General features: G+C 49.1%; 1 protein-coding gene across 2 annotated transcripts in view; it reads right to left on the bottom strand.

Moving 5' to 3' along the window:
• The window catches only part of cct3 (chaperonin containing TCP1, subunit 3 (gamma)), a 12,110-nt gene extending 6,201 nt beyond the window's left edge, over positions 1-5,909 (bottom strand). Inside the window, exons 1-10 of one of the 2 annotated variants that reach the window (XM_084441848.1) lie at positions 5,857-5,909; positions 5,223-5,284; positions 4,880-4,930; positions 4,652-4,714; positions 4,235-4,331; positions 3,371-3,488; positions 2,258-2,444; positions 1,744-1,893; positions 1,146-1,278; positions 4-82 (exon numbers count right to left, since the gene is read on the bottom strand). In XM_084441848.1, the coding sequence (XP_084297974.1) occupies positions 4-82; positions 1,146-1,278; positions 1,744-1,893; positions 2,258-2,444; positions 3,371-3,488; positions 4,235-4,331; positions 4,652-4,714; positions 4,880-4,930; positions 5,223-5,284; positions 5,857-5,884 (968 nt within the window). In that variant the 5' untranslated portion in view covers positions 5,885-5,909. The remainder of the gene's footprint in view (positions 1-3; positions 83-1,145; positions 1,279-1,743; positions 1,894-2,257; positions 2,445-3,370; positions 3,489-4,234; positions 4,332-4,651; positions 4,715-4,879; positions 4,931-5,222; positions 5,285-5,856) is intronic. The other variant, XM_084441849.1, reaches the window with a different exon arrangement.
• Positions 5,910-12,413: the final 6,504 nt, after the last annotated feature.

Below are 12,413 nucleotides of genomic sequence, written 5' to 3'. Positions count from 1 at the left end.
CTGGCGATGCGGTTGTTGTCGGTCTTCCTGATGCGGCGGATGGCGGTGATGTTGGCCTTCATCAGGTAGTGCTGGGCGAGGTCTGAGAGAAGAGGGGGGAGATGGGAGATGTAGTTCCTGTGCTGGGAGCCCGGGGACAGCTGTTGTGCTGACGTGTGTGAGCAGGTTTGTGAGGGGTGTGTGTGTGTGTGTGAGCAGGTGTGTGAGGGGTGTGTGTGTGTGTGAGCAGGTGTGTGAGGGGTGTGTGTGTGTGGGGGGGTGAGCAGGTGTGTGAGGGGTGTGTGTGTGTGTGTGGGGGGTGAGCAGGTTTGTGAGGGGTGTGTGTGTGTGTGTGAGGGGTGTGTGTGTGGGGGGGGGGGGGGTGAGCAGGTTTGTGAGGGGTGTGTGTGTGAGCAGGTTTGTGAGGGGTGTGTGTGTGTGTGTGTGAGGGGTGTGTGTGTGGGGGGGGGGGGGGGGGGTGAGCAGGTTTGTGAGGGGTGTGTGTGTGTGTGTGGGGGGGTGTGTGTGTGGGGGGGGGGGGGGTGAGCAGGTTTGTGAGGGGTGTGTGTGTGTGGGGGGGTGAGCAGGTGTGTGAGGGGTGTGTGTGTGTGTGTGGGGGGGTGAGCAGGTTTGTGAGGGGTGTGTGTGTGTGTGTGTGAGGGGTGTGTGTGTGGGGGGGGGGGGGTGAGCAGGTTTGTGAGGGGTGTGTGTGTGTGTGTGTGAGGGGTGTGTGTGTGGGGGGGTGTGTGTGTGAGCAGGTTTGTGAGGGGTGTGTGTGTGAGCAGGTTTGTGAGGGGTGTGTGTGTGTGTGTGTGAGGGGTGTGTGTGTGGGTGTGGGGGGGTGAGCAGGTGTGTGAGGGGTGTGTGTGTGTGTGAGCAGGTGTGTGAGGGGTGTGTGTGTGTGTGTGAGCAGGTGTGTGAGGGGTGTGTGTGTGGGGGGGTGAGCAGGTGTGTGAGGGGGTGAGCAGGTGTGTGAGGGGTGTGTGTGTGGGGGGGTGAGCAGGTGTGTGAGGGGTGTGTGTGTGTGTGAGCAGGTTTGTGAGGGGAGTGTGTGTGTGTGTGTGAGCAGGTTTGTGAGGGGAGTGTGTGTGTGTGTGTGTGTGTGTGAGCAGGTTTGTGAGGGGTGTGTGTGTGTGTGTGAGTGTGTGTGTGTGTGTGTGTTTTACCGGAGATGCCCTTCTCTGTGAACACCAGGTCTGGCTTCAGACGGATGATGTCTTGGCAGATCTGCTGGATGTACTCTTCCTCCATCTGGAGGATCCTGGCGAAGTCTTCCTCACGCGTGATCTCGATGTCCGTCTGGGGGAAACGCTCGCTTCAGCTCCCAATCACATCGGCGTGCGTAAGAGTGTGTGCGCGTGATTTGTGCATCAAAATGTGCATCTCTATGTATGTGTGTGTGTGTGTCTGTGAGTGTGTGTGCGTATGTCTGTGTGTGAGTGTCTGTGGGTGTGTGTGTGCGTGTGTATGCATGTCTGTGCGTGTGTCTGTGAGTGTGCGTGTGTATGCATGTTTGTGTGTGTGTATGCATGTCTGTGTGTGCACGTGTATGCATGTCTGTGTGTGTGTGTCTGAGTGTCTGTGCATGTGCGCGCGCATGTTTGCATATCTGTGTGTGTCTGTGAGTGTGTGTGCGTGTGTATGCATGTATGTGTGTGTGTGTGTGTGCGCGCGCGTGTGTATGCATGTCTGTGTGTGTGTGTGAGTGTGTCTGTGAGTGTGTGTCTGTGAGTGTGTGAGTGAGTGTGTGTGTGTGTGGGTTACCTGGCTCTCCCCCTTCTTGTACTCCAGGGAGCAGTCCAGCAGGACGATGCGGGGGTCTTTGATGAGACGGCGCATGCGGGGGTGGGTCACATCCTTGTTCACCATCACCCCCCTCAGCACGCACGAGTCCTCGATGAAGCCCCCCGGCACCTGACACACACACACACACACACACACACACACGTCAGCAACCAGCTATACATTACAGTCATTTAGCACACGCTTTTATCCAAAGTGACTTAGAATGATTGTATTTAACGCAGGTAGTCAGCGTACTTCTACTCACAAGAACACACAAGTGCTCCTCCTTTCTCAATCAAGTGACTAAGAGCAGAATCTAGTGCTGAAGCCAAAGTGCAAGAGTAGTAATATGAAAATATAAAACCTGGTAGTCCTAGCTACACTGTACACATCATGAACAATGCACATGCTAGTCTTGGCCCCGCCTACTCTTGGCTCCGCCCACACTTGGCTCCGCCTACTCATGGCCCCGCCCACTCTTGGCCCCGCCTACCTTCTCCACTTTGGCGTACTGCTTGATGTCGATCTCCCTGCGCCCGCCCTGCTCCAGCTCCACGGTGCGCACGGCGTCCAGGGCGATGTTGCACGCCATGTCTGCCCAGCGGCTCAGGGCCTTGGTGTTCACGGCCGAGTTGATGATCTTCAGCATGACGGCCCGGTCGTCTGGGTCCACTGGCGTGCTGGGGGAGGAGGGAGGAGAGGGGGGAGAGGGGAGGAGAAGGGAGGGGGGTGGAGGAGGAGAGGGGAGAGGGGGAGGAGGAGAGGAGGAGGAGGGAGGGGAGGGGGGAGAGGGTAGAGGAGAGGAGAAGGGGGAGAGGGGAGAGGAGAGGGGAGGAGGAGAAGGGAGGGGGGTGGAGGAGGAGAGGGGAGAGGGGGAGGAGGAGAGGGGAGGGGGGAGGAGGAGAAGGGAGGGGGGAGGAGGAGAAGGTAGGGGGGTGGAGGAGGAGGGGAGAGGGAGGAGGAGAAGAGGGGAGGGTGGAGGAGGAGAAGGGAGGGGAGGGGGGAGGAGAAGGGAGGGGAGAGAGGAGGAGAAGGGAGGGGAGAGGGGAGGAGAAGGGAGAGGAGAGGGGAGGAGGAGAAGGGAGGGGGGTGGAGGGGGAGAGGGGAGGGGGAGGAGGAGAAGAGGGGAGGGTGGAGGAGGGAGGAGGAGAAGGGAGGGGAGGGGGGAGGAGGAGAAGGGAGGGGAGAGGAGGAGAAGGGAGGGGAGAGGAGGAGAAGGGAGGGGAGGGGGAAGGACAGTTAGTTAGTCAATGCAGACTGACTTAGGCTCTTCTAAACTGATGTTTTTAATGACCCGTGTGCCGATGTGGAGGCCATGGAAATGAAACACACCATCAGTAGAAAGAGAGAGCCAGAGTATATGTGAGGGGAACAGACTAGGCTGGGAGTGGCCGATTGGTCAGTCACAGAGTCTCGGGAGTCGCCGATTGGTCAGTCACTGAGTTGAGATGAAAATCCTCATAGGGCACAGCGAATGGGATGTCAGCGAATGGGATGTCAGCATTACTGAGTATGCGAGTATATCCGCGTTTTTTTAAACGAATGTACCCGATCTAGTCTGAAGGTGCTTGTCTGAAGTGTGTGTGCGTGTCGAGGCCTTACTCACCTGAGGTCTCTGAGCATGCCCAGCATGTCGTCCAGGGCCTGTCTGTAGGCGCTGATGATCACCGTGGGGTGCATCTGCTGATCTAGGAACTGCTCAGCCACAGAGAGCATCTCCCCAGCTACACACACACACACACCACACACACACACCACACACCACACACACACACACACACACCAAATCTGGTCATTCTTTTGCTTCATACAATATCAAAGGCAGTCACACACATCATCAAACAGGTACAGGTGAAACATTCTTCCGTTGTCTCCTAGATTGAGCACACATTAAGCAACGTAGAGGTCAAATAAAAAGTACAAAAGGGTATAAAGTGAAACAATGCATTATGTATCACGCTATGAGATACAGAATAAATATATACAGGTGGGGAGTAGGCGAGGTTGTGCATTGGGTTAGATGGGGAGGGAAATGCATTGGGTTAGATAGGGAGGGAAATGCAGAGTATATTCATCTACAGAGTCTATTGAATATGTATATTCACAGTACAGAGTGTGGATGTGTATATTCTACCAAGTGTACCGAGGATGATGACAGAACATAGAACCCACGTGCCGAGGATGATGACAGAACATAGAACCCACGTACCGAGGATGATGACAGAACATAGAACCCACGTACCGAGGATGATGACGGAACACAGAACCCACGTACCGAGGATGATGACAGAACATAGAACCCACGTACCGAGGATGATGACAGAACATAGAACCCACGTGCCGAGGATGACAGAACATAGAACCCACGTACCGAGGATGATGACAGAACACAGAACCCACGTACCGAGGATGATGACAGAACATAGAACCCACGTACCGAGGATGATGACAGAACATAGAACCCACGTACCGAGGATGATGACAGAAGTGGTTCCGTCGCCCACCTCTTCATCCTGAGTGCGACTGATCTCAATCATGGACTTGGCTGCCGGGTGCTGCACCTGGATCTGGGACCGGAGATTGAAACTAGGGATGTTAGTAGTTAATTGACTTTTGATTAATTGCCGATTGCCAATTTACTCAAGTAAGATTTGGTTACGCGATTAATTGCTTGTTAATGGCACAGAACTTTTTCAACAGGAGTTGCGTGAAATGTAATAATTATTTCAGGTCTGTCTCTGCACATGAGGGCGCCACGCCATGTAGCGAAGGCTAATGCAAAGCGCAGTCCTTGAAATGTGCAACCCTAGTTGAAACCGGTGAAGCCACGTTCATCACCACTCGTTCCCCGAAGTTCAGGGTGTGTCCGGCGGCTCTGAGACCTCACCTCTCTCAGGATGGCGTTACCGTCGTTGGTCATGACGATTCCTCCCATGGGGTCGAGCAGCATCTGTCCAGGGTGGGGGGGAGGGTGTGGGGGGTTAGCTGGGAGGTCACTCAAACGGAACAAATCACATACAACAGCCAGGTTCCACGCGGCTCACTGATACGACCGTCCATGAAGAAGTAGTGCACTGCCGGGGGTATGATCTATGTGTTTGTGTATTTCACTCACCTTCATCATGGCTCTTGGTCCCAGACATGTTCGGATGACGTCTGCTATTGTCTGTTGGATGGGAGTGAGGTATATCAGGCATTTCACACTCAATAGAGGGTTTTCACAGTCGGCCATGTTGGAGGTTTAATCTTAGGTTTAGCTGATGTAAGCTCAGGTTTAGGCTAACGACTAGATAGATAGGTAGATAGATAGGTCTATCTACCCGTCTATTGATCTATCTATCCATCTATCTACATTCAATAGCTTCAACCTCCAACATGGCCGACTGATGACTGTCCGTAAAATCCCTCTATAGCTGCAAAATTAGTAAGTAAGAGAGTAGAGATGTCTTGTTTCTTACCTTTGCTGCAGTGATGTTCCCTGTCTGCACCTTGCGGCCAGACTCTCTCTTCATATTCTGACCTGAAATGGAGATAAATGGAGATAAATGGAGATAAATGGAGATAAATGGAGATAAATGGTTGACTTTAACTGACCCCCCTCCCCCCATTACTAACTAGGGGTTTCAAACCCACTGCCAAACAGTCGATGGTCACTTCAAACACATTAAACAGATAAGCCAAGATGGGTGAAAGATTATTTTCACTGCGTGTCTTGTCATCTAGCTAACTTTTCAACCGGCTAGCTAGCAGTTAGCCCCACCCACACTAGCCTAGCAGCTAACGGCTAGTCATGCTAGCTAGGCACGTTAGCTTGCCTTGAAGCACAGCATAGAAGGCTACTAACAGTTACTAGCTAGTCCTGTAGCTAGCAAGTCATCACAAACTACAATACGAGACGTTAGCCGCTATGCTAAGCTAACTAGCTTAGCATCATTGTTCAAGAAGTACGCAGCATGACTGTGGCTGTCATGGCGACGATGCAACTCTCTGTCACTGACCAAACTATTCAAGAATGCGTACAGATGCTTCTAGAAAGATACCGCTGAAGCACACAAGTAGATTGTGATCGTGTTATTTCATTTTTCTACTCACTCAACACGAGGACTGGTCTTCCCATCATTTTGGCAGCGTGAAGTGAGATTACTTCTTCTTCTTCTTCTTCCTTGGGTTTTATGGCGGATCGCAAACAGCTTAAAGGTGCATACCGCCACCTACTGTACAAGAGTGTGCATCATCATGTCATCATCCTAGTGCTCACAGACTACAGTCTGCCCCACAACCGTGTGTCACCCAAGAAAGTAAATAGAGCCTTCCTGCAGATTCCTACCCCCTCCCCCTCCGTGCCCAGTAAACCCCTCAAAGTCCATTCCCGTCCTGCTTCTCTGACCTTAACCCGGAGCCTCTCTCTCTCTACTTCATAGTTGGGACAGTGCAACAGAACATGTTCAGTGTTTTCCGCAGCTCCACAGTGCCCACATGTACCACTCCCCCTTTTCCCCAGTACAAACAAGGTGCCGTTCAGTCCTGTGTGATCAAACCTGAGTCTAGCCATGACGATTTCCTCCCTCCTGTTCTGTGCAGCGTAGTTCTTCACCATAACTGACTTCTGCACCCTGTGATACCCCCTCCCCTTCTGGTCTTCATCCCACCTCTTCTGCCAGAACTCAAATCCCTTCCTCCTAATCACCGCTTTCCCCTCTCCCTTCCCGAGCGGAACAGGCACCGAGATGACCTTAGTCAGCACACCTTTCGCCAGTCCGTCTGCAGTCTCATTCCCTGTCACCCCCTCATGTGCCGGAACCCAACAAAACTGCACGTCTATCCCACCCCTGTGAAGCCTAAACAAACTGTGATACAATTCAATAAGTAGATCCTCCCTGACGGACTGGGTGGACTGTATACTGTCCAGCACCGATTTGGAGTCCGTGCACACCACCACTCTATCAGGTCTGACCTCCTCCACCCACTGCAACCCAAGGATGACCGCCACCATTTCAGCCGTGTACACAGATAACATATCAGACAGCCGCTTGGAAAGACCCACTTCGAACCCCGGGACATACACTCCAACCCCCACTCTATCCAGTTCATCCTTTGACCCGTCAGTGTAGATCTCCACACACCCGTAGTAACTCGCACGCAGATACATGCCCGTGTTCAAACCCACTTCACCCGGCTGCCATCCATGTTTTCTCTCCAGAACGCACCTGTCCACGGTCACTTCAGGGAAGAGCCAAGGGGGCACCCAACTAACTGGGGCGGACCTAGTGAACTCCATCCCCTCCAGCCCATAGTCCCTCACTGTGGCTTCAATAGTCCACCCAAACCCAGTCCCCTGGAACCTATTGAGTTCCCAGCAATCCCGCAACGTGAGTTTAGCAAGGTGGTCGTCCCCACACCCTTGCAGCCTAACCCAGTAGGCCAGCGCCAGTTTCTCCCGCCTGAGCTCCAGTGGCATTTCTCCACCTTCAACGAGCACCGCATTATTGGGGGTAGATCTAATAGCCCCCAAACAGATCCGCAGAGCCCTGTATTGCAACCGATCCACCTTAAGCAACGTAGACTTAGCTGCCGCTGCATACACCACACCCCCATAGTCCAGAGCTGACCTCATCAGTGCCTGCCCTATAAATGTCCAGCATTGACTGCGTTCCTGCCCCCCAGTCACACCCAGCCACAGCACGCAGTAGATTGACAACCTTTTTGCACTTGGTTTCCAAGTTTGGTTCCTTGGTTTGGTGTACTGCCCATGTAAACCTGCTGTCGAGCCACAGGCCCAGGTATTTAAACTCTGTAACCAACTCCAGAGGCCGACCATAGAGCATGAGCCCCCCAGCCTGGAGCTTGCGTTTATTAGTGAACACCATGTAGCAGGACTTGCTCGCTGACAGTTTGAACCCCCACTCATAAGACCACCTTTCCACCTTCTCAATTGCCTGCCTCAGCTTCCCGAACACGTACGGCACATTCCTTCCCCTCATCCAAATGGCCCCATCGTCTGCATAAAGAGCCGACTTGATGCATAATTACCGGCCTACTTACTGAAGTTAAGGAAGAACAAATTGCGGCTGGGTGGGAGATAGATAACTTAAACCAATCACAGCCGAGGGTCTTTTGACGAACAGCCGAAATCACCAATCACTATAGACCGTGGCCGTGATGTCATTTTGTAGTCTAGCATCGCCAACATCCGGACTACGAAAAAGTATTTTTGTTGTTGAAACATACAATATATCATGTATATTATTAATATTAAACCTACCATGTCATGCAAATGTTTTCATGTTTTTTCATGAACATTGGGGATTTAATGAGCGATGGTTTGCAGTAGCTAAATACAGTTGAACATTTGGATGCACGTGCACGACTGTGGGCTCAATTTTTTGATATTTCAGGAGGTTGATTTGTGGAGGACAGTCTGGATATGCAGTGTAGCAAATGTGATGTCAATAGGCTCTGTGCACCAGCTCCACTACTTCCTGAAAGTCACTTGGCATCTTTATTTCCTGTTCTATATGATTGGCTTAAGTGATTAATCAGGTGTGCGGAAGACCCAGCGCACACCTGATTAATCACTTAATCCAATCATATTGGACAGGAAATAAAGATGCCAAGTGACTTTCAGGAAGTAGTGAAGCTGGTGCACAGAGCCTATTGAGCAAAACATGTGGGAGGAGGAAGGTTTATAGGTTTTACAGTTTTTGAGAAACCAGGCCAGTTCCAGCCTGGCTTATGTGCGTGGCTGGCTTGTTTCTGTTCAGGACTGGTAGGACGGAAGCTAGTCATGCTACTGAAATAGCTGTGAATTGAAATGACATTAAATCGTAACGTGAAGAAATATTAACATTTGAGTAGCAAATGTTCCCTCAATACACTGGACATTTTTAAAAACATGTTTTATGTGACGTTTGTATACAGCTTTACATTTGGAACCAGAATTTACCTGACCTGTCCGGGGCGTGGTGTTGAGCTGGTCGTCAGTGACTAGGTTGTTCAAGAATACCCTCCAATGACGGCTTCAAGCTGAATTTTGACGGTGTCCCAACCGAGTTCCTCCATGGGAAAAGGGACAGGGGAGGGCGTGCCATGCAAGAGGAACACAGGGAATCAAAACCAACAAACAATGAATGAACACAGACAAAGGAAACCAGCCAGGACTGGGACTGGAGGGGCGACTGGGACTAGGACTAGGACTAGGACTAGGACTGGGACTGGGACTAGGACTAGGACTAGGACTAGGACTAGGACTAGGACTGGGACTGGGACTGGGACTAGGACTAGGACTAGGACTGGGACTAGGACTAGGACTGGGACTGGGACTGGGACTAGGACTAGGACTAGGACTAGGACTAGGACTGGGACTGGGACTGGGACTGGGACTGGGACTAGGACTAGGACTAGGACTAGGACTAGGACTAGGACTGGGACTGGGGACTGGGACTGGGACTGGGTCTAGGACTAGGACTAGGACTGGGACTAGGACTGGAGGGGGGACTGGGACTAGGACTAGGACTAGGACTAGGACTAGGACTAGGACTAGGACTAGGAATAGAACTGGGACTAGGACTAGGACTGGGACTAGGACTAGGACTGGGACTGGAGGGGGGACTGGGACTGGAGTGGGGACTAGGACTGGGACTCGGACTGGGACTGGGACTAGGACTGGAGTGGGGACTAGGACTGGGACTAGGACTGGGACTGGGACTAGGACTAGGACTGGGACTAGGACTAGGACTAGGACTAGGACTAGGACTAGGACTAGGACTAGGACTAGGACGGTAACAAGTGTTTAGACTTCTGCAGGCCTGGTGTGGTGTATGTGGAATGTCAGGTATGCAGATAGTAGTTCTTTCGTGAGGTTTCACAGTTTGTTTATATAATTGTAATTTAGTGTACAAACATCAACTAACAACATTAGTATTTGCCTAAACTGCATGTGATAGCTGTTGAGTAGGTAGGGACATTGTGAGAGTAATTAAAGTTAACAAACCTAAAGACCGTTTACCGGTCTTGTTACTAAGGTACTAAGATACCGGTGTTGTTACTAAGGGTAGCAGTTACACTTAGATCAAATATAGACTATCCCTTCAAATATAGACTATCCCTACACCATGTTAGGTGTTATGTGTGCCCATGCCAGTTTGTTAAAAAGGGAAGCTTCTTATTGTGGGTTTGTGTTTTTGAAGTCAACTGCACCAGAGGAAGTCTGTGGAAGTCCCACACACACACACACACACACACACACACACACACACCGACAAGCACGCACACACACCGACAAGCACGCACACACAAGGCAAGGCGAGGCAAGTTTATTTGTAGAGCACATTTCAGCAACAAGGCAATTCAAAGTGCTTTACATGAGACATTAAAAGCATCAAGACAAAGTGCAACACATAAAAGGTCATGTAAAACTTAATGCAAAAAAGGACATTTAAAACTAAATGCTGTAAAAATAAAATACAGGAATAAAAGTTACAGTGCAGTGAATGAATGAATAATTATTTGATTTAATAAAAAGCAGCGGCACAAAGAAAAGTCTTCAGTCTTGATTCAAAAGAACTGAGAGTTGCAGCAGACCTGCAGTTTTCTGGAAGTTTGGTCCAGATATGTGGAGCATAAAAAACACACACACACACACGCACGCACACGCGCGCACACACACACACACACACACACACACACACACACACACACACACACACACACACACATGCCTCTCTCAGAGATGGGGCTTTCCTCTGTGGTGGCTGCACACACTCCTGACTCTTAAGCAAGAGGCTTCCTGTTAATGACTGACCAACTTCCTGTCAGAGCCTGTAGTACAGAGTCAGAGTGTGATTTGTACACCGAGTGGTTTACAAACCTGATAAACTTGCATTTAGTGGTTCTTAACAGATGCTAGTGGTTCTTAATGGATTTAGTGGTCCTTATTCGAGATTCAAGATCAAGATTTAAGATCTTGTTTAGGCCATGTATCTGCTTCACACATACTAGGAATTTAACTCGGGTGATGTCACACGCTGATGAGGAGAATATAGGATCCTGCAGGACAGGATGGTGCAAATGAAGTACAAAAAAACAGTGCAAATACAAAATACAATACAACCAATAAGAAGAAAAAGAAAGGCACAATGCAAATGACTCTATACTGTATACAGAATTGAGTGTGGTGACGGTTTATCTGATTAATTACACAGCTTTAGAGATAGCACACCAATAAAACGTATGAATGAATGATGAAATAGTGTATTTGTTGATTTGTCTGCATGCGTTATGTTCAGCTGCTGTCTCTCACCATTCTCACTCTGATCCCTTTCTCCTAAAACAGAGCAGAACAACTCCAGATTGGTCATGACACCAGCAGTATACGTCCTTATTGTGGTGTTTTTGGCTGTTTTGGCTGTTGGTTTTGCTCTCTACTGGTAGGTGTCTAAACAATATTATACTGTAGCTATTTGACTGTGTTTGGGTGTCCAGAGAACGGTCAGAAGAGTCTTGGTGATGAGATGAATCCCGGAAGCTGTTGTGGTTGATACTGTATTGTGATGTTGTCTAAGAACATTTATAGAGCAATAAATTACATTAAATTACATTTTCAGAGTAAGAGAGGCTAAAAACATCATAGGAGAGACATGGCAAACACTGGTGTATGTCTGTGTGTGCGTGAATGTGCCTGGGCCCAGATAGAGGCAGGGGTTGGGGTAGGGAGGGGGTAGGAAAAGGATACGGACCCGGGTTAGGGTGAGGGGAAGGGGGCGGATCCAGGCCTAAAGCAGGAAGTGGACTGGTGTACAGTATGTCTGTGTGTACGTGTGTGTGTTAACTAAATGCTACGACATCCATATTCCAAGCTGTGGAAGTTTGGATTTATATATATATTTATTATTTATATAAATTATATGTATTATTTATATGTATAAATATATTAAGTATTTATAATATTATATATAGCCTATTATAAGCACTTTGAGATAATTAAAAAACAAATAATTTATTATATGAGAATTCAGTATGTGAAAAATGATTCTTAATATGAATTATATTTATTAATACAATTATGTTTGGGAGGGGGGACTTTAGATAGACAGACAGGTATACCCCTTATGTTTTTTTAAGGGTGGAAATAATTAAATTTGTCACTGCTCGGCCTAGTAATGGACTAGAAACCCCTGGGTGGCAGATCTCTGATCAGAATTGCTTGGCCTACATACCTGTGAATGTTCATGAAGATTGTAGATAAAAATAAATTTGCTCTGAAAAAAAAAATGCCTTAAGTTTTTTTTCAGGTGGAAATAATTAAATTGTTCACTGCTCAGCCTAGTAATGGACTAGACACACCTGGAATTGCTTGTACTACATACCTGTGAATGTTCATGAAGATTGTAGATCAAAATAAATTTGGTCTGAAAAAAAAAAGCCATACATACCCCTTATGTTTTTTTTCAGGTGGAAATAATTAAATTGTTCACTGCTCAGCCTAGTAATGGACTAGACACCCCTGGGTGGCAGATCTCAGATCAGAATTGCTTGGCCTACATACCTGTGAATGTTCATGAAGATTGTAGATATCCCCTAGTAGCTCAGTAGGTAAGAATGCAGCTTAGTGCAAGTGCTGCTCTTCCAGCATGGGTTCAAATCCTATCTTC

This window comes from Borostomias antarcticus (genome assembly GCF_949987555.1).
Source record: "Borostomias antarcticus genome assembly, chromosome: 8".
Lineage (NCBI taxonomy): Eukaryota > Metazoa > Chordata > Actinopteri > Stomiiformes > Stomiidae > Borostomias > Borostomias antarcticus.
This window is presented reverse-complemented; position numbering and strand designations above follow the sequence as displayed.